The following is a 26,581-nucleotide window of genomic DNA, read 5'->3' on the forward strand; positions in this document are numbered from 1 at the left end:
GTTAGTGAAGAATCCTTGGTGCTATGTTAAGCCAGACTTGTGGAGAGGCTTGAAAAATGCATTACTATGGTCTATTGCACACTGGAGTGTACAAGTCTAGAGATGTCTGCCATGTCAACCTAGGCAAACGTGTTGATGCTTTGAATTATTTCTGAGGTAAAAAGAACAAATGTCAAATGATCTGTAACAAGAGTCGATAAGGATCCCTAGTTAAAAGAACTGCTGTTCTGTATAGATTCAGGTGATACAGTGAACTAAAATTGATGTTGAGAACTAAATAGCACTTCATCTCTGAGGATATCTTGTAACAAAAATAGAAAAGGTCTATAAAGATCTTGTGTACAAGGAGAAACTAAAAAGAGTAGAATAATGTAGCTTAAACAGAATAAGGAAGAAATGGAGGTATCAAACTGACTAGAGTAATTTGAAGTAAATGTAGGAGTTGGGATACACAGTTTAAGTCAATCAAAACTAAAGTATTCTTTCTAACAGGTGGAAATACTAGAAAAAGCTAAACATTTTAAATATCTTATTTGCTTTGAAGTCTTCATGCAACTTCCTTTTTCATTTCCTTCAGCTCTTTTAGTGCAAATCAATAAAATCAATTTCCCTTTCATTGTTAATTTCACTTCCAGGTTCTCAATACAGCAATGTTTTTAGGTTTTGCTGAGATCCTAAGAATCTCTCTGGTAAAAGATTAATTGTTCTGTAACAGTACCTGTCTGACAAACTCACTACACCCAACATATTGCTCTCATAGTATTTATCCAAAGAAGGTAAAGTGTGAGGCATCTAATAAAAATTTGTCATACTGATTCTCATATTCATTGCATGATGTAGGTACATGGGATATTTGAGTTGCGTATATGTTCTCAAAAAAGCTTTAAAACCTGCAGGCAAACAGGTTTTGCCAGACAAAGGGATGTAGAGTCACCTATCGGTCTTGATTCATATGTAGATTAAGCATTGGAAGCTCTGTTTTGTATATGGTGTCAACAGGAAGATGTGAAAAAGCTTAAAGTCAGCACACCAGGAACAGAATCACTGGGGGCCATCCTGACCATGGGGACAAAAACAATGAGTTTTGGGAAATGCACAAAGTCATTTTGTTTGCTTTCGCTGAGGAAGCAAAAAGAACAGTACTTTTTGCATTCATGAGATAAGCTGTTTTAAACAAAACTTTAATAGGCTAAAAACCTAACTTCAGATCTTGTATTTATTGTGAAGGTGCAAATGCTAGTAAGTTGAGATGATTAATAATGAATAAACAGATCTTTGGATTTTTTTTCTACAATAGAATTTAAAAATCAAGAATGTGGTATAAGTGGTACTATCAGGGTGACAATGCTTTAAACTATATGTTAGAGATGCATTAGTTGTGTCACAGAAAATTCTAAACTCCATGTTGCTCAGGAACATTTATAAAATACTTACAGTCCTATTGGATTTTTAGGGACGGATCCTGCTTCCATTTGAAAACATTAATAAAACATCCACTGACCTGCAATAATTATAGCAGGAATTTTAAGTTTTGTATAGGCTGATGGCCATGGATTTGTGTACTTTGCAATTCTGTGGCTGTGGAATTTATTTTAGAATTGTGTTCCAGAATGAGTATTTTTTATATTTAAAAAACAAAAAGCTTTTAGTCCTTATGGATGGGAAGAAAACATAAATGCAAACAGTGTATCTAATACAATGTTTGCAGAAAGATAGGAACAATAGTTCTGAGGTGTGAACTGTCCTATTATCTCAATTAGTGTTTTTTCTGAAACCTAATTATGGCAGTTAAAAATGCAACTTTCACTACTGATCATGTTGTCATCACTCACTTTCTCAGGTGCCAAAAGTCCCAACTGTCTCCTCTGCTGCCAAAACTGTTTCCCCTGATTTTTATACTTCATCTGTTTGTCTTCAGTACAAACTGTGCAGCACATTGAAAATTTAAAAAAAAACGGAGTAGCAGAAAAGTGAATTCAACTGAGGCTATATTCTGATTGTAGTAATCAATTTGATATTCAGTAAAATCTTAATTTGTTAATCTAATTGAAGATGTCACAGAATTTTCAACCCTGGAATGTCTCAGGGTTCTGTGGTTTTGCCATGGAATATGTGACTCTGCTTGGGGAGTTTCATAAGTCGGCACTCAAACTTGATATGTGTGTCAGGAGGGAGAAGGAATCTATCGATACATCTACTGTCAATTCTAGAGTAACGCTTCAAAATTAGTTCCACAATACTTGCAATGTAAGCAAAAGTAATTTTGTATTGAAGCATGAAAACAGTAAGTCTGCCTCTCCTGATCATTAGTCTTAGGCCATGGCTACACTGGCACTTTACAGCGCTGCAACTTTCGCGCTCAGGGGTGTGAAAAAACACCCCCCTGAGCGCTGTAAGATACAGCGCTGTAAAGCCTCAGTGTAATCAGTGCTGCAGCGCTGGGAGCGCGGCTCCCAGCGCTGCAAGCTACACCCGTAAGGGATGTGGTTTACGTGCAGCGCTGGGAGAGCTCTCTCCCAGCGCTGGCGCTCTGACTACACTCACACTTCAAAGCGCTGCCGCGGCAGCGCTCCCAAATTTCAAGTGTAGTGCTTCAGAATGTCAGTCTAGAGCAGTATGCTTTCTGCAAATGTTCTAACTTCCCTGGACAAAATCGGGATGTGTAGGGGGTACAGAGGATTTAATATCTTCCTACTAGAGAACACTTTCAGGTAATCCAGATCATTCTTTTTGTAATACACCTCTACCTCGATATAACACTGTCTTTGGGAGCTGAAAAACCTTACTGTGTTATAGGTGAAACCACGTTATATCGAACTTGCTTTGATCCACTGGAGTGTGCAGCCCTGCCCCTCCTGCCCCCAGAACGCTGCTTTACTGCGTAGTATTCAAATTTGTGTTATATTGGGTCATGTTATATCCGGGTAGAGGTGTACCTTCTTCAAATCCAGGGACAAGGTTGTATTCTGTCACTGAGCCTCCTCCCCCATGTTTGGTTTTTTTTTTTTTTTTTCCATTTCATGTGCTAATTCATTTGAACTAGAAAGTGCCATGCAAGCTGAATTAAATTTAAAATTCAATTCAGATTAGCTTTAGTTAAAATGGGTTTAAGATATCTAATCTATCTATCAGTTAAACTCTCAGATCTGGTTTAGAAAGCAATTTGAGATGAGATCCTTCTCTTTCTTTATTTTATATTATTTTAAAGTTGAGCTAGTTCAGTGCAGCAGTGAAAGAAAATGATTCTAGGACAGTGACTTATTCCAATATCTATGCAAATATGTTGGCAGGAACAATATTCAAACTTGATGTTGCTTAGAGAGGAAATCATCTTTGTTGGTGCCTGTGGTGCTGTGTTGTTAGATAAATGTATTACATTTTGCTGTAGTTTTGTTGGTTCAAGGCTAACAGTTCTCGGTAGCTTTTGTTATTTACCTAACAATTCAGTCTTATTCCTCTTGTTTTCCAAATGGAATTTCCCTTCAGTTTCCAAAGAATATTCTTAAAATATATATTTTTTATTTAGCTTTCTGAAATCTTGTTTGGAGGGCTTACTGAGAGTGCCTACAAGGTGAAAAAGGTAGGAATTTTTATTACTAGTTTGTGCTTTTATAGATAAATATTGTTGCATTTATACACCTCATAGTAGGTTTTGTAACAAATCTTAACAATAGGGTTAAAATAACTATGTAATAGAATGCTAGGTGGCTTTTCCTTTAGTCCAAACCTTTGGTTTAACTGAAAACTGTACAGAAATAATTACTTATCGGAGGGAATATCTTTTCATAAGAATGGTGCACCAAACCCATTGGGAAGGGAACACTTGATCCAGTGCAGGGATTTGATCTCTGCTGGCCAGGCAGGGTGTGGGAGTGATGAGGGCAGCATGCTCATTTGCTTTGTGGGGGTGTTATATTTGCACTGCCTTTGAACAAAACCACTTATCCCCCAACAATGTTTAGACAACAGACTGAACAGCACAGACTCTTCAAATAGTAGCATAAGGAAGGTTGCTCTGTTGGGGCCTTTAAGGATGCTAGAGTGTCCTGGAGCATCTGTTTTATAAAACAAGGAAAACTTAAAAATAATTGAGGAGCAACTGCTAGGTTTTTTCACCTTAAAAGGTTTCAGTAAAGCCTCCTGTCACAGTAATTCTGGCAGCTGCCAAGAGGAGGCATGTAAGTCTACATCTGTATTTGATTTATTTTAACTATTCTCTTCTGACCCTTCTGTTTTATATTAATCGAATTTGGTCTGAATTCATGCCTGTGTCTGTTTCTACAATGCTTGTTTTCTGTAGCCTGAAGAGCATAATTCTAAGTAGCACATCCTCTGTGCTTTTGGTTAGTTCAGTAAAAGGTATTGTTTAACTTAAATAAACTTAATAAAGGTTGTTATAGGAAAAAGGTCTGTTGTATAAAGGTTTTGGTTCTTATACAAGGATCTTTCAGCTGTGTGTCTAGTCTGAGTTAAGGTTTACTTGTACCCCAGAAATATAATGGAATGCTGCATACTTTTACTAATCCCCTGCATCTTTCCTGAGCCCTATATTCATTTTCAGCCAGTGCTAAAGTTACTCTCAGTGAGAAGCATAATGGTGCAGTGATGCTGAAAGCTTTCCTGTACAATACAGTGCCTTTGAAATAGGGCGTGTCAGTTTTTTTCCTTTACTTCATGCACTCCCGGTTGTATTAAATCCATGCCACACAAATCTTAATTTTCAATGAGTATGCCGATTGCTGGTTCCTGTTTGTCTTATGGATCTAAGAACTGAACCTTTATAAGTGAGCCACTGCACACCTGAAAAACTGAGTACAGTAGAATTTATTTAATACACATATCTCTTTAAAAAAAACAACAAACAACAAAAACCTGGTTGTCTCACTGCACTTCTCAGTGAAGCTATAATAACACAAGCTGTGGTGATCGATTGATTAATGACAGGTTTCAGAGTAGCAGCCATGTTAGTCTGTATCCGCAAAAAGAACAAGTACTCCTGTTCTTTTTTCGATTGATTAATGTAAGACTCTGCTCTTACAAAATACACTTGTGTGTATATTTTTTGAATATTGTGTACAGTACAGTATTGAGTATTGAGATGGTGCCAAACTGGTATGACCCAACTGAATGAACGGTGAGAACGTGGCTTGACATGACTGAACTGTGAAAGAGTATTCTGGGAGAAGACTCCTTTTCTTAGCTTCAGGCAGATGCCAGAAGTGAAACTGACTGGCTCTGTGTTGCGTGTGTGATCAGTACTGATCTTTGCATTAGCAAATGTGTCCACTTGAAAGCAAACAACATGTGTTGAACATCTTGAGTGGAGCATAGGCTGACTGGGGTATCTCGACCCTGTAGAAGGACATCACGCAGGGGCTGAAGTGAGTGATTCATCAGGGAGTGAGTGTGGGGGGTAATGTTCAGTTAGCACCACTCTGCAGTCTCCTCCTAAAGTATTAGGTAAAAACTAATAACCACATTCCCACTGGGCATGCTTTTAAGATGTGAATCCTTTGAGGAAAAAGTATAAAAATCAAGCAAATTAAATTATGTTGGGGATTCCTTAATTGACACTTGAAGAAGCTGCTAGACAGAGTAGCCAAAACTCTGGTCCATGGGCTTGAGTAGGATTGTGACCGGAGGGGTTTCCAGGCAGCCAAGGCCTTGCCTCAAGGGAATCAGAGACAGACCAGAGGGCTGAGGAGATCAGACCTGGAGAGAAGAAGCCATCCGTAAAGTTGGTGACCACCTTCTCTGCGAAGCAGGGACTGAGTAAATCTAGCGCAGGGCTTGTTTGTGTATGTTTGTGAAAGAGAGGCTCGCTGAGAGGAATGTATAGCTCTTAACATATGGTTCTTAATGTCTAACATATATGAATTATGTGCATAATGTAACCCTTTACCACTTGTGTAATTCCTTTTCAATAAACTGCTGTGCGTGCAAGATAATTATTGTGGAACTTTTCTCACTGGTATCACAGTAATCTGCTCCAATGGGAGCCATTAAAGATCCATTTCAGGGGTAGTAGTACCCCCTGGTGCCAACATTGAGCACAAAGAATTAAATATGGCTAACCAGATTTTGAAAAGTTCCAATCCCAGGCCAAAATTGTATAGGAGTCAGAGATCCCTGAAAAAGATTCAGGGCTAGTCAACAGTGGGAACTTGCATGGGCATAGCTTAATCTCTCAGGGATGTGAAAAATCCACACCCTTAAGAGACATAGCTACACTGACCTATCCCTTGATGTAGACAGAGTTAATTCGATGGAAGAATTCTTCTGTTGAGCTAGCTACTACACCGCTACCCTGATATAATGCCACCCGATATAACATGAATTCACATATAACATGGTAAAGCAGCGCTCCGGGAGGGGTGGGGCTGTGCACTCTAGTGGATCAAAGCAAATTCGATATAACGCAGTTTCACATATACCATGGTAAGATTTTTTTGGCTTCTGGGGATAGTGTTATATCGAGGTAGAGGTGTACCTCTTGGCATAAGTAATCCACCTCCCCCAGCTGGAGAACCTCTCTCATTGACCTAGATAGTGTCTATGCTGACACACCACAGCAGCATAGCTGCAGCTGGGCCACTGTAGCAGATTAAGTGTAGACAAGTCCTTAGAATTAAAATGTTGCCAGCTGTGCTGGCATAATGGTAGCTATGCGTACAATGGTGTAATGGTTTTTAGCTTCAAGGTATGGGAATGTTGACCATAAAATCACAGCTTTAATTGCCTTTGGATAAATTTGATGTAGACGACTCACTAATATAACAAATCTTTCAATTTTTAAACCACAATATGCTGGTCTAGTGGATGGGAGAAAGCAGCAGATGTGATCTATCTTGGTTTTAATAGGCTTTTGATACATTCCTACATGACATTCTCATAAGCAATCTGGGGAAATGTGATCTAGATGAAATTACTGTAAAGTGGGCACAAACTCTTTGAAGAATCATATTCAGAATAGTTATTAATAGGACTTACTTAGTGGGCTCCCCTGGGGGTCTATCCTGGGTCTGGGACAGGTCAGTATTTTCATTAATGACTTGAATAATGGAGCGGAGATTATGGTTATAACCGTTGCAAATGACACTAAGCTCTGAGGAGCTGCACATTGAAGGACAGGATCAGAATTCAAAATGACCTTCACAAATAAGAGAATTGGTCTGAAATCAACAAGATGAAATTCAATAAAGACAAGTGCAAAGCACTGTACATAGGAAGGAAAAATCAAATGCACAACTACAAAATGGGGAATAACTGTCAAGGTGGTAGTTCTGCAGAAAAGAATCTGGGACCTATAGTGGATCAGAAACTGAACGTGAGCCAACAATGATGCAGTTACAAAAGAGGTTAATAAAATTCAGGAGTGTAGTAACAAGAGTGTTGTATGTAAGGGTATGGCTACACTTGCAACTTCAAAATGCTGCTGCGGGAGTGCTCTCGCGGCAGCGCTTTGAAGTGAGAGTGTGGTCACAGCGCCAGCGCTGGGAGAGCTCTTTCCCAGCGCTGCAGGTACTCCACCTCCCCATGGGGATTAGCTTACAGTGCTGGGAGCCGTGCTCCCAGCGCTGGGGCACTGTTTACCCTGGCACTTTACAGTGCAGTAACTTGCTGCACTTTGTGTGTTTTTTTTTTTTTCACCCCTGAGCGAGAAAGTTGCAGTGCTGTAAAGCGCCAGTGTAGCCAAGGCCTAAGATATGGGAGGTAATGGTCCTCTGCTAGGCATTGGTGAGGTCTCAGCTGGCGTACTGTGTCCAGTTTGGGGTGCCAGACATCAAGAAAGATGTGGACAATGTAGAGAGAGCCCAGAAGAGATGGTAAAAGGTTTAGAAAACCTGACATGAGGAAAGTTTGAAACAAACCAACAAAAAAAACCACCTGGGCATGTTTAGTTTCAAGAAAAGAAGGCTGAGGGGGGACTTGATAAGTTTTCAAATATCTTATAAAGAGGACAGTGAGTGAGTGATCATGTCCACTGAAGGTAGAACAAGAACTAAGGCTTAATCTGCACTAAGGGAGGTTTAGATTAGATATTATGAAAAGTTGTGTAATTACCAGAGTAGTTAAGCACTGGAATAGGTTATGAAGGGAGGCTGTGGAATCCTCATCACTGGAGGTTTTAAAGAACAGCTTGGACAATCAGCTGTCAGGGATGGTGTAGAACGGTTTACTTGGCCCTGCCTCAGTGCAAGGGACTGGATTAGATAAACTCGTGAGGTCCCTTCCAATCAGAGCCGTCCCTAGGGTATGGCAAATCAAGGTGACTGCCTCGGGCCCCGCGCTTTGAGGGGCCCCATGCTTCGTGAGGAGGCGGGGGGGTGGTGGTGGTGACGAGGAGCCCCCCTACCAACCTCCTCCTCTCCCCAGTGCCTTCTGCCTGCCAGTGGCCCCGCCAATCAGCACCTCCCCCTCCCTGCCTCCTAGCACCTACTGCCAATCAACTGTTTCACAGTGCCTGGAGGCGCACTGGGGGAGGAGCAAGGGTGCAGCGGGGGAGGGGGCAGAACTGTGTGGGGAAGAGGTAGGGTGGGTGTGGATCTGGGTGGAAGCACCCACTGGCCGATAGAAACTCGAGACCTGTGTCCTGGGCCCCCTACCCTCCCTAGGTAGCTTTCAACAGATAAACATCTGTTGAAAGCTTTGGGATTTACTAATTTTAGGCTCATAACTGGTACATTTAAAAAGATTCTAGTAATCACCTAGCTACTGAACAAGACCCTAACAAATTTATAATTCATTCTGGAAATTCTTGGCTGCTTTTCTTCCTGTGTAATGCACATCAGATAATTTCTTTTTGGTGCACCAGTGTTATTGGTGTTAGTACGCTTTTGTGGCAGTGGCAAACTTGTATTGGTAAAATATGCATTCAGGCTATGTTTAAATTGCACTACTTAAACCTAATTATTTTTGCAGAATGTACTTGTGACTGTAAGAGCACCCCAGTTGGGTGCTCTCTGGTATGTAACAGTAAATCTCAGCTGGCCTGACCAGCTCGACACACCTCACACTGTTGCCATGATATTCGTTTAAAAGTTGTCTTGTAATATATCATTTGAAAACTAATACCACATTGGTTGCTGATATCACTGGGAAATGTGTGTAATAACACTGTGTGTGAAATTATGGATGCTTTAATACTGTGTTTTAGAGACTGTAAACAGACAAAGGAGGCAAACCAGGCTCTTTTCCAGACAAAGGAGAAGGGCAAAAACCTCTTTGTCTCAATTGCAAACAGAGCCAGGTGTGACCAGAGGCTGGAACAATGGGCTGTTCACTTGCTTCGGAGATTGCAGGAAGATTATTTGCATTGTAAGCCACAGAAGACTGCAGAAGTGGTGTCTGCTCCCTACTGGATATAGGAAGCTGAGCCTCCAGGAGGGCTTTTTGACTTTGAAGACAAAAACTTTGGGGATATAAAGATCTGCTTGAAAGACTTCTAGGGGATCTGCCAACTGAGAGAAGCAAAGTGCTACCTCCTTTGACCTATGAAAGATGGCTTCTCCTGCTAATCCTGCTGGAGAATGCTGACCCATTGATGTGAGTAAGAAACTAGGTTAGGCAAAGATGTATCTTGCTAGAGTTAAGTTTTAGACACTAGAAATAATATTATTTTTGTTTATAATCCTTTCATATCTCTTGCACTTTAACAAACATATTTAAGAGCGTTATTTTAATAAACCTATCCTTAGTTTTACTACAGACCATCTCAGTGCTGCATATTGGCGTGGAGTGTATAACTCCAGCTGAGCTAACCAGTTGCTGTGTGTCCTGGCTTTTTGGAGGTAGTGAAATTGGTGTTACTGAGCACTCAGAAGTAAGAGGGACAGGATGCTGCAGGGAGACAGTTTTGGGGTGAGTTGGGACTGGAGGAGGTGTTGGGGGTGACCCTGCATGGAGTAGCTAGTCTGGTGGAAGCAGGGATGAAACCACTGTGCTGTGAGCATGCTGCTTTTGTATCAAGATTCTGAGCCAAAGCTGTGCAGCCCAGAGACACCCAGAGTTAGAGGGCAGGCAGGACAAAACCTCTTACTGGTTGGGGTGAACTCCCAAACTGTCTCAGTACTACAGTACATTTACTAGCATAACGTACAGTTATATGATGGTAAAACTAAAGTATTTATCAGAATAAATGACTAAATAGGATTGTGATGTAGCGTCTTTCATCTTCTTAGGGTTGGCTGGCTTGCAGAACCGTAAGCAAGCGAAAATATGGTAATCTGCAATGAGTCTTTCAATTAGCATAAAATGAAATTCTCTTTTAGCTTGAAAGTAAAACCCTCATTTTCGGTACACCTGCTTTTTGCCAGTATTGGCTCTGTCCCGGCAACCAGTTCAAATAGGAAAAATGAATCTAAACTAGATTAAATTCCTTTTTGGTGCACCAGCATTATTGGTGGTAGCACGCTTTTGAGGGGAACTAGCTGTTGCTGAACAGTGAGCTGAGAGAACTTGTGCACTGTGGTATTTGTCTTTTTGTGCATTTTAAACTAAATATTGCATTATTCTCTACCGTTCAGGGCTAATTTCCCATTGGTTGAAGAGTTTAAGTAGGTCAGACTTTTGGGCCTAAATTGCTTTTTCTAATGAAGGATCATTAGTTTTGACTGGAGAAAAATGTTAAGCTATTATTTTAATCCTCTCTACAGCGTTTCTCTTAAGTGTAGCAGAAGCCGAGTCATGCCAGGCAGTGCTAGCTCTAGCAACTGGCTGACCTTTGTGTGGTAAATGTCAACGTGCTCACTCAGTCTTTCAGATTCCAGTTGCCTTTTTTTTAACCTGTGTTTAGGACACTGCCTTAAGCTACTCTCTGAAGAACCGCTTCTCTAGTCTAAGCCATACTGTACCCAGTGTATGCATACAGTTGGGCTATCTGATTATTACAACACTTAATTGTGTTATAGCTATGTATTAATTGTATTACAGCTCAGTCTGCTTTGTTGGTGAGGCAGCTTTGAGTCTTGGGTTGTGTCTACACTACAAATGCTGCAGTGGCGCAGCTATGCTGCTGTATTACTGTAGTGTAGACATTACTACAGCGATGGGAAAACCCCTTCCATTGCAGTAATAATGAGTACCTTCAAGTACCTCTTGAGAAGTAGTAGCTAGGTTGATGGAAGAATTTTTTTCCATCAACCTAGCATTATCTGCGCCTTGACTAAGGTTGGCTTAACTATGTCTCTTGGGTGTGAATTTTTCATACTCCATAAGCAATATAGCTAGATTGACTGACTGACTGACTGAAGTTTTAGGTAAACCAGACCTTGGTTACAGCTTTCATAGATTGATTTCCAAGGCCAGAATGGACCACTGTAATCATCTAATCTGACCTCCTGAATAATACAGGCCATAGAACTTCTCCAGATAATTCCTAGAGCAGATCTTTTAGAAAAACATCCAGTTGTGATTTAAAAATCATCAGTGATGGCGAATCCACCACAATCCTTAATAAGTTGTTCCAGTTGTTAGTTCCTCCAACCATTAAAAGGTATGCCATATTTCCAGTCTAGAAGTTGAATATAGATAAATACAGTCTAGCCATTGGATCATGTTATACCTTTCTCTGATAAGCTGAGGAGCCCTTTATTAAATATTTATTCCCCATGTAGATTCTTGTAGTCTGTAATCAAGTCTCTGAACCCTCTCCAGTGTATCATTATCCTAGAATCGCGGGCATCAGAACTGGACACTGTATTCCAGGAGTGGTTGCACTGTTGCCAGTTTGTAGAGATAAAATAACCTCTCTACTCCTACTTGAGATTCCCCTGTTTGTGCATCCCAGGATTACATTAGCCTTTTTGGCCACAGCATCACAGTGGGAGATCATGTTCAGCTGACTGAAAAATGATATGGAGGTTGTGGTGGACAATCACTGCTTCCCAGGATAGAATTCCCCATTCTGTAAGTTTTTGGCTCACTTTTTTTTTTCTGTTTCTAGATGTACACATTTTCATTTAGCCAGGTTAAAAACTGTTTGCCTGCACCCAGTTTACCAAGCAATCCAGATCACTCTGTATCAGTGACCTGTCCTCTTCATTGTTTACCATCTGCAAATTTTCAGTGACTATTGTTTTTTTCCAGCTTGAGAGAAATAACTATCAAACATTACACCACCACATCCAGTTCAGGGTGTTCTCTGCTCAATTGTGTTGAAAAGGCTTCGTTGCTCCATGCTCTCTTTACAAGATGCCTGGAAGGAACTTTCATTTCTGTCTGTTGAACTGGTTCTCCTCTGTATTTGAGGGCTAAAAAGCTTTGCAAGGTGCCTCATAAAATAGAAGGATTCTCACAACACTGTATAAACTAAGAAGTCTGAACAGTGCCATAAAAGTAAGACGACCAGTTTTCTACTTAAGTATTTTATAATCTAAGGGTCTGATGATCTGTAGTTTTGTTTGGGTAAATGCTAGACTCCAGGGGGTAGAACCTTTTCTAGGTAGTACCATACAAATTGATGATGCTATAATCAATATAACTTTTATAAACTATTAAACGGTACATAATCAGTAATAGCAAAGTAGGAGTTCTCCAGTGCGATATGAGGCACTACTTCTGAGTGGATGCTTAGCACTAGTAAGGGCCACTGTGGTGGCATGGCTCCTGTAGTGAGCTCTAGGAGGCAGTGCACAGGTACTGAGCCTCCTTGCTGCCATTCATAAAATCTGTAGATTAAAGGACTGAGTCCCATTCCAGACTCTCAGGGAGGACTGTCCTGCCCTCATCTTGCTCTGGCATATGAGTAGGTGAAAAATGGAAGTACAAACTCAGTTTCCTATAGCTTATGGAGGCTATTCTCATGTATGGGGCAATTCTTCCCTAAGTAAATGGGTAGGTGTCCTTTTCAGAGTCTCATCTTCTTCCTCCACAGATCTGCTTCCTGTGTTGTCATTATATCCATGTTAACAACAGTAGGAAACACAGAATTTTAAACAGTTAATTTAAAAAATGTTTTCAACCTTCTTTCTGCCCTAACTCTCCATATCCTGTTAATCCAAGGCACTCTGGGTGAGAATGCTGTGATAATTTTGTCCTTCAACTTTCCCTTCAGCATATTTCTCTAACTGAGCTTTTACTTTTTTCAGATAGCTTTGTCCCTTGCTGATGTAAAAGAGGTAGTAGTACCAAGGGAAATGGTGGCAGATTTTGCCTCTTGCTGCTGCTGAATGAGTTCTGTGGGACAGGGCTCTTAATATATACACATGAACACATTGCCCCCCCCCCGCCAGCAAAAGATGTGGGGGAGGAGGAGTGCTTGAGGATCATATCCTTTGCCTCTTCTTTGATCATCTGCCTCAACACTGTCCTTGTGCTGAGTTTCTGAATGGATGGGGCACCTCCAACGGCCCTCACGGTCCTGTGTTACCTGCAGTGTTGTTTGCAGAGGGCTGGAGAAGCAGCATTTAAAAAAATTCCCCCTCCCAACCTACTTTCTGTAATAACTAAAATAACAAACTACAAGCAAGCACACTTCCATACTTCAAGCAAAAGGTCCCCCTGAAGTAGACCTCTGGCCATCCTGCCAACATATTCTATACAATATCTCATTTCATAGAACAGAACGTGTCACTGGACTTTTAAATACAGTAGAACCTCAAAGATATGAACACCAGAGTTAGACTGACCAGTCAACCAGACACCAAGTGAAGCTGTAAGTAACCAATCAAGCAGCAGCCGAGACCGTGGCGCCCCCCCCCCCCAAAAAAAGGCAAATACTTTACTGTACCTGTATTGCATCTTAAAGGTAGGCACATCTGGGCCATCTGTCTCCACCCTACTCCCACCCCCACGTGTGGGGCAGCCACTTACAGCAAGACACTGGGGTTGCCAGTCCAAGGCAGCCGGAGCCAGCCAGCAGAGCAGGAGCAGTGCTGGGATCTGCATTGCTTTCACCCCACCTCCCGCCTGACGGGGGCAGGCTGTTTTCAGACACATCTCTGCAGATAGGAGGACAAGCTTGCAAACTCATGCAGGGGCTGAGTAGGGAGCAGCTCAACTGCTGCTGAAGCATGGCCTAGAGTGCTGGATCTGGAGCCCGAACTGTGCTTTATTCAGAGTTACAAACATTTCAAAGTTACGGACAACCTCCATTCCCAAGGTATCTGTAACTGTCTGAGGTTCTACTGTAGGTATTCTGAGCAAGTTGAGGGCTTTCCATAGCATCTGCTTCCCCCCCTGCCCCCCATCACATACCCTTTCTATACCCAGAAAACTTGCAGAGTCCTCCACGTATCAAATAAGATTCAGTCTTCAATAATGTTCTACTCTTCTTTCAAGGTACTTGTCCACTGATCTCAGTGTGGGGGCCACAGTGGATGGACAGCCAGAGGAGGCAAAGAATTCTTAAGTGATCAGTGAAATAACGAGGGCTTAGATTGCCTAATTTAATGTCATCAAGGGAGGATAGGGGAGGGCCATTATATTTCATTTAAACTGGTGAATGTGATTGCAGCAAATTAATTCTTTTTTTTACATTTAAAAATGTACTCTGCACTGCGTGCACACCCAGATATCTCAAATTCTTGAATACATGTGACATTCTGTACCTTGAGGGAACACCCTGCACCCCCATGTTCATCCTAGTAATATGATTGTGTGGTATGCAGAGTTTGTCATGTGGGGTGTCTTTGGAAGGCTCATGATGCACTGAGCATTGTTGTTATAGTAATGTTATAGGTTATAATTTTTATGTATATAGGTATGAGACTGAAAAAGTGTATTTATAGCTTAAAACAAGCCCAGACACAAACTCTCCAAGAGCAGAGAGGCAGTTCATACCTCATCAGGGCACGTATGGGACAAACCCAGCCCAGCGTCACAGGAACAAAGAACACTGGCCTAGGCGGCAAGAAAGGATCTGTTGGACTCTCGAGTGAGTCACTGCCCTTCCCTTGGTCAGTTTGAGACTGTGATGAGGTAATGCTCCCTTGACTCTGACAGGGCGGGGGCGGATGGGGGCAAAACCAAGAGGGAAGAAAGAACATGATAAAAGGGAGAGACGTTTGCCATGCTCTTCCTCTCTTCCACTTCCATCTATAGACCTCACCACCAAGCGACTGAGGCACTGATCAAAGGGGAAAGCCTGGCTGAAGGCCAACCAGCCAACCTCTGGTGAGAAGCATCTAGGTTTGTAAGGCCACTGAAAGTGTTCAGATCAGCTTAGAATGCGTTTTTGCTTTTATTTCATTTGACCAAATTCGACTTATCTTTTGACTTATTATCACTTAAAATTTATCTTTTGTAGTTAATAAATCTGTTTGTTCTACCTGAAGCGGTGTGTTTGGTTTGAACCATGTCAGAGTCCCCTTGGGATAACAAGCCTGGTACATATCAATTTCTTTGTTGACGAACTCATATAAGCTTGCAGTGTCCAGTGGGTATAAGTGGACACTGCAAGGCCATGGTTTCTAGGGATGTGTCTGGGACCAGAGATATTGGCTGGTGTCATTCGGTTGCACAATCCAGGGAGCAGTTTACATGCCAGAGGCTGTACATGAACAGCCCAGGAGTGGGGGCTCTCACAGCAGAGCAGGGTAAGGCTGGCTCCCAGAGTCAAGGATTGGAGTGACCTAGCAGATCACTGATCTGGATAACACCAGGGTAACCTCACATGTAAGGAGGCTTTGCAATACTACAGCTTGGGTGAGCACTAATCAGAGGTCAGTTAAAACCAGTGTTGGAGTTAAGCCAGGTCTTGTCTGCCAACCGGTGTCTAGAGTTAAACAGCAATTATTAAGGTGTCAAACATGGTGACTAGACTCGCTAACTGTTTAGCTGAAATTTTATACTGAGATTCACCGTGATGTGTTGACCACAGCCATACGGAGACAAAATGGAACCGCCTTCTAGCCATGGGCTCTCTATTAAACTTGTTTCCTCTGGAAACTGGTCTTTGAATATGTTACACCCAGCGGGGCCGAGCCCTGACAGTTCTGTACTCTCTGATTTATCTGGTATCCTGAAAGATGATGGTAAAGAGGGTGAGACTAGTGCTGGCAGGTGAAATCCAGTACTGATGTAACATTATTCATGGAATTCAGGGGTTAGCCCAGAAGCTCCTTGGTGTGAATTCATCCTTGGACCAGCACTACTGATTTCAGTGTTTCTACAACTGGGATGGATTTAACCCTGTTGTCCAAAAATCAGAAATAGATGTACGGAACTGCATTTCCTGATACTCACAACATCTTTGTAGAACCTGCAGTGTAGATGGGCTCTGAAGCACATCAGTCATTTTTATCCAACCACTTCTCCCAAAATAACCTACTGTACTTGGATCACTTCCAGTCTGACTTCCACCCTTTCACAGCACTGGAACTGCTCTTCTGGTAGTGTTCTTTGACCTCTTTTGTTTTGACTATGGCTCCCTGCTATTTTTCCTTTTAACCCATTTTATTCACCTGTTACATACGCAAAGTGAAGGAAATATTTTATCTGCAGTCTGTTCAAGATAGCATGGTGGGGATGAATGTGACTCTGTCATCTTAGTTTGTCTGATATAGATAACAAAGCTGAAACTGTCCAATCCTCACCCCCTTTCATACATGTATTTTGACTGTACCAAATGTAAGATGTACTGTAAGCACACTGATCCTGAGTAAGAATTCCAGAGAATGTGTACTGAAGGACTATCCCTGAAGTGAACAGATGCCAGTTCAGATGCTGCTATATCCTAGTGACCTAGAGGAAATCTACAGTGGACAAGATCCTGATGATCTTGTAGAGCATGACTGTTTAAACACTTCTCTGGGAGGGAGGGGGGAGAGAGAGAGAGAAAGGAGCAACCCCAAAGAATTTTCCTTATTCACCAACCCTGGTATTTCTTCAGTGTCTTTTGATGCCAAACCTCAGGAGATGGGGAGAAGTCTTTAAGAAAGTCTTGGAAAATGTCAAGGAAATAGAGCAGCTACTTTTTCAGATGCAGTATATTCAGAATGCCTTATTGATGTTCTTTAAATGTCTGTTAAAGGGGGCCCACATTTTACATCAAGGTTCACCGAGGAAGTAGCTTCTTGATGTAAGTTTTTAAAGGTGTTCCAAGCACCTGCAGCTCCCACTGAAGTCAGTTGTAGCAGCTCTGGAAATGGGGCCATCCATATTACCTTGTGCATAGAATAACTTTAAAGAACAAATGGTGTATGTGTGGTGCAGGGGAGAAGTGAAGGTCGAGAAAGGCCTGTGTAAGGCTGAGATGGAAACGTGGAGAGGGGAAGCATTGGAACAAATAGTCAGTTAGCATAGGCGTTTATTACACACAGTGCTGGCGGAGTGTCTCCTTGCTTATTAGGCTCAAAAACACTGCCAATCAATTATAATAGAATATAACATTTTCCCCGCCCATGGAAAATCTATATCTAAAACCAGCCTCCACACTTCCAGCTTCCCCCGGCAAACACCAGGAAAACAATGCAGAAAACATTCTGAGGTTGCACAGTTGGAAATAAAAAGGGTCCAACTTCAATGTTAATCAGCTGTTGTGCAGCATAAGACATAAAGATGTGCCTTTTGTAATAAGCAGTAATACTTTACCCCAAAGAGGAATAGTAAATGGTTCATATGTACCATGTAGTATAAATACAGTGTACACCAGGGGTTCTCAAACTGGGAGGTCAGGACCCCTCAGAGTCACGAGGTTATTACATGGGGGGTCACGAGCTGTCAGCCTCCACCCCCAAACCTCGCTTTGCCTCTAGCATTCATAATGGTGTTAAATGTATAAACAAGTGTTTTTAATTTGTAAGGGGGGAGGTCACACTCAGAGGCTTGCTATGTGAAAGGGGTCACCACTAAAATAGTTTGAGAACCACACTCTTGTATTCTTCTGGATAAACCTCTAATTTATGTAATTCAGCCTTGCTTCAAATCAAGCAATAAAAGTTGCTGTCGGAACTGCAGTTTCTGCTTTGCATTGCCAGACTTTATAATGAACTGTGCAATCTTCACATTGCATGAATGCTGGGTTTTAAAATATTTTAAAATAGTTTTTACAATTCTGATTAAATTATTGGTACATCACAGTAGTAATTTTGTCACTACTTAGAGACACTGAAGCTGCTTGTGCATTCATATTTACATTGGCCTTACATAAAAAAAAAAAAAAAAATCTTGTCCTAACCATTTTTTTTTACTACTGTGGGTACTCACAGATCGAAAACACGTTTGATGCTGAATGTAACTTGAATATCCTGCACATGTCCTGACTGTGACACCAACTCAATTGTTGCTTGATTCCTCTGCTTGTCTCTCTCACCAACAGAAGTTGGTCCAATAAACGATATTTCACCCACCTTGTGTCTCTAATATCCTGGGACCAACACAGTTACAACAACACAGCATATCCTCTGCTTGAGTAACTTAATGCTAAACTGGACAAAGCACTAGAGAATGGTTCTGCATTAGCCGCTATAAACAAATAAGATTACCTAATGCTGTAGGGGGTAGTGTTTTGAAAGGTACCCTTGGAGCCCAACTCCCTCTGACTAACGGTGCCTTTGAAAATTTACCTGTCTTTTTAAATTCTCAATTCCTGGTGCCACTGACAAGCAATTTTGTTGCAGCTCTTTGAAATATAAACTACTGTAAGCTATCTGGTTCTGGGTCTTAACTTTGGAAAGGAACATCTTCTGGAGTACAATTCACTTCTTTAATTATTAAGTCATGCATAATTAGACTTTGACTTTATCAGTTTGATGGATAATATAAACACGTTTGTTTTTAAGCGTTTTTCTGACTTTTATGCAACTTTTCACAGCTGCAGGAAATTATGGGGTATTTCAGACAATAGGAAGGTCAGAGTATAATTATTAATAACAGTGGGTATTGAGATTCAGAAAGTTAAAGCTTTGTAACTGCTAAAACACAACTAGTTAACATCACTTGTCAAAATATACAAAGTATATTTGAGCCTTGACTAAATTCTAGCAAGCTCTCAAGCAGCATTTTTCTTTATTTGCCTATACGTAAATTTTGATTATTATAGATGAGAATATTTGTGTTGATATGCATAATTGAATATGTTTGAATAGAGAACATGTTAGAAGTGACAAAGGTTAGAGTAAAGAGTGATCCTTTCTTCCAACATGGAAATTGTATTATAAAAGAGCTTGGCTTGTGGACACGGAGGCCACTTCTTCCTATCCTGTGAATTAGAGAATTATTTTAACACAAACTGCACTGCAGCAGTAATTGTTCCATCAGATCCTCCTTGAGCAGTGGGAACAGAACCTTTGTTTTTCTTTTGCAGAACCCTAAAACAAAAGAGCAGATTGAAAACCTGGTACGGAATGGGATGAACAAAGAGCTGCGGGATCGCCTCTGTTGCAGGCTGACCTTTGGGACTGCTGGACTTCGTTCTGCCATGGGGGCAGGCTTTTGCTACATTAATGACCTTACAGTGATCCAGTCAACACAGGTAACCTGGGTAGCACTCTACAGGCAGACTTCTTTTGTTTATAATTTCATAGTAATCATCTTGATCACTTACAATTATGCCTTTCATCTTCAAAATTCACAATGCATTTAAACTTACTTGAAGCTATATATATGAATTGTGTCACCCATTACTGAAATCCAGCCTCGTGGGTGGGAATGTGGCAACTGTTCAACAGTACACAGCAACACCAAAAGGACAGGAAGTGTAAAAATACTCATCCAGCTAAATCTGCCCAAGGCATCTTAGGTAGGCCGGATGTAATTACCTAAAATGGAGTTTTGCCAGGGAGCTAAAGCTTTTTGTGTTAACTTCAGGGGACTCATCTGACATGACATGAGCAACCAAAATGCTCTTGTTTGCAGGTCTTTGAAAGATGTAAATAATGAGAAGGAATGTTCTGTATTCTCTATTTTTAGGGTTTCTGTACCCCTCCTCCCCCAGCATGAGAGCAGCTATCTAGTGAGGGAGGGGGGTGCTTGCCCTTTCGAGAGGGTCCGAGTGTGAATTGAGAATGTTTTTCTTAATATTGTGTATGGTTATTGTGCATACCTCAGTTTCCCCTATGTGCTGCATGTTGAACTAGAGTGGTGGGAAGAGTTGTCTGCTCTGGCAGAGTCTCAGCAGAATATGGCCACTTCGATGGCTGGACATGTGGTGCCTGTCAACTAATGACCCTGGACTGTCCCCAACCCCTGCAGGAAGCCAGCTGGGTTTTGTCCAGCTGCAGGACAGGGAGCTAGGGTAGATAATCAGGTGACCTTGTTCAGACCAGGAGGAGGAACCAAGGATGGAGGAGAGACCCTGGGGGTTGTATAATGTGGGCTGCTGGAAGCAGGAGACATGCTTCTGGACTGGGGACAAAGGAGGGGGGGCAGGACTGACCCAGGTGGACTATGCTGTAATTTTTTTCTATTCTCTATGCTAAATAAGGATTTTCTATGCTGTGTTCCAGATATGTAATATACCCTTCTATTTTTACAATGCTATGTGAGTCACTGAGGTTGGAAGTGCATTGCTTCCTTTGGATGTGCATGTCTCCCCCAGGTGGCCAATTCGAGTGGACTCCCTGAGTGAAATGGGTGCTCAAGGCTCTGAAGCTTGGACCCAGGAGGCAGTGAAGTGAAGGGGTTAACACTGGAAAGGGCTTCTCCCAGGGACTGTTCCAGAGCTGTGCAAGAGCACCAGACCTGTGGATCCTTAAGACTGAGGCTCTCTCACTGCCCCTCATTTGAACCAGCATCTGGAAAAGTTGTGTCCCTTTGGATGGGGAACAGAGAACATGCATGCTTCATGCATATCACAAACTGTAAAGCAGGAGGTGGATGGGAACACACATTGAGATGCATGGAGCAATTCACATGTCTCAGATCTATTATTTTAGATTATATTCATCACCATGAAGTGTTTGCATGCTGAGAACATCACATTGAAATGAATGTGCCACTTCACACCTTTCAGACCCACCTATGCTGTCAATGGATGTGTAAAGGAGCCCTTCCCATCCTCGCTTCCTCTTTAAAGGACACTTCTGACTGCTCTAAAATCTGCACGCTTGCATTGGTTTTCTTTACATTACCTGTGACTCCTGGGAGTGCAGAGTAGGGTTGGTGATTCAAACTTGGGGTCATTTGAACTAGAATTTCTAGAGATATAACCTGGGAGGGGAAAACCACCATTTTCAAAAATTGGTGTGTGTGTGGTGTGTGTTTATTTTATTTTATTTTATTTTTTGCTCCGAGGTAGAGATCCAACTGTTGCTGTGATGCAGGTCGAAATGGTCTCAGTCAGTTCTGATCTCAGGGCTTGTCTACATCAGAAAGTTGCAGCGCTGGTGAGGGAGTTACAGCGCTGCAACTTAGGAGGTGTACACATCTGCAGGGCACCACCAGCGCTGCAACTCCCTGTTTGCAGCGCTGGCCGTACTCCCGTTTTGTCTCGGGTGTAGAGGATCCAGCGCTGGTGATCCAGCGCTGGTAATCAAGTATAGTCACTTACCAGCGCTTTTCTTGACCTCCGTGGAATAAGCAGGTATCCCAGCATACCTGAGGAAGCCTCTGGTAATCAAGCTGGTCTCCTTTCCCGGCTTGCTCTCGCGTTCCGCGAACCCCGAGCAAGCAGGTCTCCTTCCCTGCGGTTTGCTGGGTGGTTCCGGGAAGGCGAGAGCAAACCGGGAAAGGAGACCAGCTTCGCCGCGGTTTGCTCTCGCGTTCCGCGAACCCCGAGCAAGCAGGTCTCCTTCCCTGCGGTTTGCTGGGTGGTTCCGGGAAGGCGAGAGCAAACCGGGAAAGGAGACCAGCTTCGCCGCGGTTTGCTCTCGCGTTCCGCGAACCACCCTGCAAACCGCAGGGAAGGAGACCTGCTTGTTCGGGGAACGCGAGAGCAAACCGCGGCGAAGCTGGTCTCCTTCCCCGGTTTGCTCTCGCGTTCGCCGAACCCCCGAGCAAGCAGGTCTCCTTCCCTGCGGTTTGCAGGGTGGTTCGCGGAATGCGAGAGCAAACCGCGGCGAAGCTGGTCTCCTTCCCCGGTTTGCTCTCGCGTTCGCCGAACCCCCGAGCAAGCAGGTCTCCTTCCCTGCGGTTTGCAGGGTGGTTCGCGGAACGCGAGAGCAAACCGTGGCGAAGCTGGTCTCCTTCCCCGGTTTGCTCTCGCCTTCCCCAAAACCCCTTGAAGCCGCCCAACAGCGCTGCAGTGTGGCCACATCTAACACCACTTGCAGCGCTGGTTGCTGTAAGTGTGGCCACTCTGCAGCGCTGGCCCTATACAGCTGTACTAATACAGCTGTAACAACCAGCGCTGCAAAATTTTAGATGTAGACATGGCCTCAGGTTTTGCATGGCACCTGCTAATTCTCTGTGGGACTCTGGAAAAATTGCTGCCCAACAGACCCACTTCTCTGCTGTATTTTGCTCTGCAGCAACTTCTGCCTTAATTTCCCTCACCTTCTTTTTGCCTCTTCTGTGTGTAGTAGTGTCCTGGCTACTTCCTGATCTCCGGGCAGATGAATATGGTGTTTTCAAAGACACACAACATGGAAGTTGATCGCTGAGGGAAAAGAAATGTATGCGCTGCCAGGGTTGGCAGCATGTAGATTCTGGGTGATTCCTGGATCATGAGGTTGCAGAAGTTTGCAGGAGAGTGAGAAGTGCATGGGGATTGCTGGCTACAGGCTGATCTGGGTGAAGAGTTGGCCTACATTAGTATTATGTTTTACCCACCCTGCAGCATCTAACTGGTGACTTAAGAGGTTGTGACCTATTGGACCTCATGGTGACTCACTCAGGTGGAAATAGTCTGGTTTTTTTTTATTCCTGGTATACACCTCAAACCATATCTGATAGCAGATTTGAACGGCATCAGAAATGCGTGTCCAGGAGCTGTGTAATAGTTTTATCTGATTTTGGCTGAACATTTGAATAATCAGTACAGTGACAATATGAAAGCTGTTAAGAGTCAGAACAGTATTAATCAGGAAATGGGCAGGTATGTGGCTACCTAGTAAATGTATATTGCAGAGGTCGGCAACCTTTCAGAAGTGGTGTGCTGAGTCTTCATTTATTCACTCTAATTTAAGGTTTCACATTCCAGTAATACACTTTAATGTTTTTAGAAGGTCTCTTTCTAGAAGTCTACAATATATAACTAAACTATTGTTGTATGTAAAGAAATAAATTTTTAAAATGTTTAAGAAGCTTCATTTAAAATTTAAATTAAAATGCAGAGCCCCCCGGGATTGGTGACCGGGACTCGGGCAGCATAAGTGCCACTGAAAATCAGCTTGTGTGCTGCCTTTGGCATGTGTGCCATAGGTTGTCTACCCCTGGTATATTGTATGACACAGAAACATTCTTCTCTGAGTTATTGTACATGTCCATTCCACTTTAGATCCGTGCATGCCTCGTGCATGGCTGTTGGAGAACTTTTCCCCTCCCTGGTACCGGTTGAAGCTGTTTGAGTGTTCTGTTGCTGCACGCTATTGCATGCTGGTATAAGAGGGCAGAACTGCCCCTGACCCCTCCCAGTTTCTTCTTACCATCAGTGATGGAATTGTAAGTCTTGCTATTGTCAGTTTATTTCCCTCACTCTTTGCATAAAGTCTGTTTCTCGTTCAGTAGTTAGTTACAGTGTATAGTTAGTGATTGGTCCAAAAGAGACCAAAAACTAAAACCTAATTTGATTCTCTGGTCTGGGACTGGTAGAGAGAGTCATACCTCTCTCTCTCCCTCTCTCTCTCTCTGGTGTTTAAGTTATAAAAACATAAAAATGGCTGTACTGAATCAGACCATAGGTCCATCTAACCCAGGTTCCTATCTTTGGACAGTGGCCAATGCCAGGTGCTTCAGATGGAATGACAGAACAGGTAATCATCCAGTGATCCATCTCTTGTTGCCCATTCCCAGATTCTGGCAAACGGGCCAGGGACACCATCCCTGCCCATCTTGGCTAATAGCTATTCATGGACCTAGCCTCCATGAATTTATCTAGTTCTTTTTTTGACCCCTGTTATGGTCTTGGCCTTCACAACATCCTCTGGCAAAGAGTTTCACAGGTTGACTGTGTGTTGTGTGAAGAAATAGTTCCTTTTGTTTGTTTTTAAACCTCCTGTTTTAAGTCCTGCTAGCTGTGTGCCAGGTCAGTGCCAGTCAGTGACCCACAGCCTAGCTTCCTAAAATGTTTGGAGAGTTTTACATCACTGATAAGTATCACTTTTATAGGCAGTTTAAATCTCACTCAAAAAAAGATAGAGCTGTGAGACTTAAATATTTCCTTATGGAGGCAGCACTTGGCCCTCCATTGGAGCTGTTGGGTTCAGAGTGCACTCCAAGTGCAGCACGTACCTCCTGAGAGGCCTTGGCACTGTGTTCTGTATCTCTAGAACTGATGAGACCCAGATCTGCCAAGGACATGATATGTTTTCCAGAAAGACCTTCAGTACCCAGGCCATCTAAAATCATAGAATATCACGGTTGGAAGGGACCTCAGGAGGTCATCTAGTCCCACCCCCTGCTCAAAGCAGGACCTATCCCCAGACAGACTTTTACCCCAGTTCCCTAAATGGCCCCCTCAAGGATTGAACTCATAACCCTCTGTTTAGCAGGCCAATGCTCAAACCACTGAGCTATTCCTTCCCCTCCGCCCACGCCTGAACTCTGAGAGGGACTCTGAAGGGAAGCATTCTCCAGCATGCTCATCTGCTGCAAAGGTGAGAGGGGTGTGTGTGTCAAGCCCAGAATCTGTGCCAGATCTGAGGCGGATTCCTGAAGTGTTCATGTCAGACCCAAGGTCCAATTTCGATATTGATGACACCAGAAGGGTCCACAGCCACTAGAGAATTAATGAACCTCTTCGTACCAGGGTCCCTTGTGGTTCAGGAACGGTTTCAGCCCGCACTGGAAACTGTGGTCCCTACACCACCTCTGCAAGAGCATGAAGTACTAATGCCACTTCTGGGGCCTAGGAGGCCTGAACATTCTAGGGGCTTGCCACCATTAATATTCCTGTTGCCACCATTTCTGGGTTTGGCTTACTGATCTGTCCACAGGGTTCCGCTCCACCTTTATCATATGATTGAGTCATCCTCTTTGGATTTGGAAATGGGTCCTATTGTGTCCCATACCCAGTAGGAAGTTTTTCCTGCATCAGAGCTGTGGGGTCTGGATGTCCCAGCAGTGGGCACATTTCAAGAGGCAATGGCCTGAGTAAACATTTCCACCACCATGTCAGTGGCTGTTCTGGACACGGTGCGGTGTCTCGCCTGCTGGTAGGACCTCTCCTCACCTGCCTGAGCTGGCTTCATCAAAGGTGCACTAAGATCATCTGCACCGCAGACAATGTTCTCTGATGACCAGGACTAGGACTGAGCAACTGGAAGATGTTCAGACAGCTCCTCCGCTACAAGAGGCAGACTAGCCATTGCCTCAGTGTCATGGTGTGTAGTGTTCCAGATGAGGTGATAGAGGTGGTGAACTTTTTCTTGACCACAAGAAGATTACAAAACTCACTAAAACTGCTTAAAAGAATGGCAGCAGTTTTACACATTCAAGGGAAGAGATCTGCAGGCCCTCCAGTTAACAGTGGAGATGCTTTGTGGCTAACACCAGTAGAAATGACTTGCTTGAAAGAGATGAAGGAGGTGCTTGTAAACAGTAGAAAGCTTCAGTTAGGCATGCTTACCTGGCCAAAAGGAAACATTTCTCTATTTGATCTCAGCAGAGAAATGTGTCTCCAGTGCATGCTTCCATTGACCACATTTTGGATTATTCGTTGCACCTAAAACATCAGGGCCTGACAGTTAGTTCCATTAAAGTACATTTGGCAGCCATTTCAGCATTTCACCCTCCGGTGGGTGGGTGCTCACTTTTTTCCAAGCCCATAACTATCAGATTCCTAAAAGGGTTGGACAAGTTATATCTTCAGGTGCAAGTATTTTTCTCATTGGATCCTAACCTGGTCCTAACAAAATTAATGGGACCTCCCCTTGAATCTTAACTGTGCATTTCCTGGTTCTCAGAAATTTGGAGTTTTGCTCATTTCAACATTCTGCAAGGGGATGATATACTGCCAAGCAATCTTAACTCTATATTTACATTTTTTTGCCATTGAACCTTGGAAGTGTTACACAGTCTGGGCCCAGGGTATCGAAAAGATTGTCTAAACCTCTAGGCCAAAGGCCATGGTTGACAACTACTCTCCTCTGGCACACTGGAATTCTCAACTGTAAGAGTATAAAGATTATCTGTACGGGAGACAGAACCTTCTCCAGGAGTGGTCCAAGATTGGGAAATGAGCTCCCCCAGGAACTAAGAACCATCACAAAGTGCACAGCTTTCTGTGTGAAGTGCCAGGTGCATTTCTTGACCTTGCTGTCTCTAATGCAAATATATAGCAAGAGGTATATTTGCTTAATTAAAAAAACTCCTACCAAAACAACACTCCACTGCACACACTTTCTTCTGGGGAGAGGAAGAGCAAACAAACACATGACAGATGTATAGTCATGTTGCTTAACACATTTACTGGAAGATGCTCAGATACTATGGCAGTGAGCGCAGTATAAAAACTTCTGTAGAGCAGAATCAGTGTTGGCACTTGGTTTAGCTACAGTAGTGATAGGGATGATGGAACTTCTGAAGGAAGAAAGTCTAGTGG

The 26,581-nt window shown here is 42.9% G+C and overlaps 1 protein-coding gene across 2 annotated transcripts in view; it reads left to right on the plus strand.

Moving 5' to 3' along the window:
- Positions 1-26,581, plus strand: part of PGM2L1 (phosphoglucomutase 2 like 1) — a 98,874-nt gene that overhangs the window by 6,301 nt on the left and 65,992 nt on the right. Inside the window, exons 2-3 of one of the 2 annotated variants that reach the window (XM_050935915.1) lie at positions 3,527-3,580; positions 19,247-19,414. In XM_050935915.1, coding sequence (XP_050791872.1) covers positions 3,527-3,580; positions 19,247-19,414 — 222 coding nt within the window. The remainder of the gene's footprint in view (positions 1-3,526; positions 3,581-19,246; positions 19,415-26,581) is intronic. The other variant, XM_050935975.1, reaches the window with a different exon arrangement.

This window comes from Gopherus flavomarginatus, chromosome 1, assembly GCF_025201925.1.
Source record: "Gopherus flavomarginatus isolate rGopFla2 chromosome 1, rGopFla2.mat.asm, whole genome shotgun sequence".
NCBI classification, from domain to species: domain Eukaryota; kingdom Metazoa; phylum Chordata; order Testudines; family Testudinidae; genus Gopherus; species Gopherus flavomarginatus.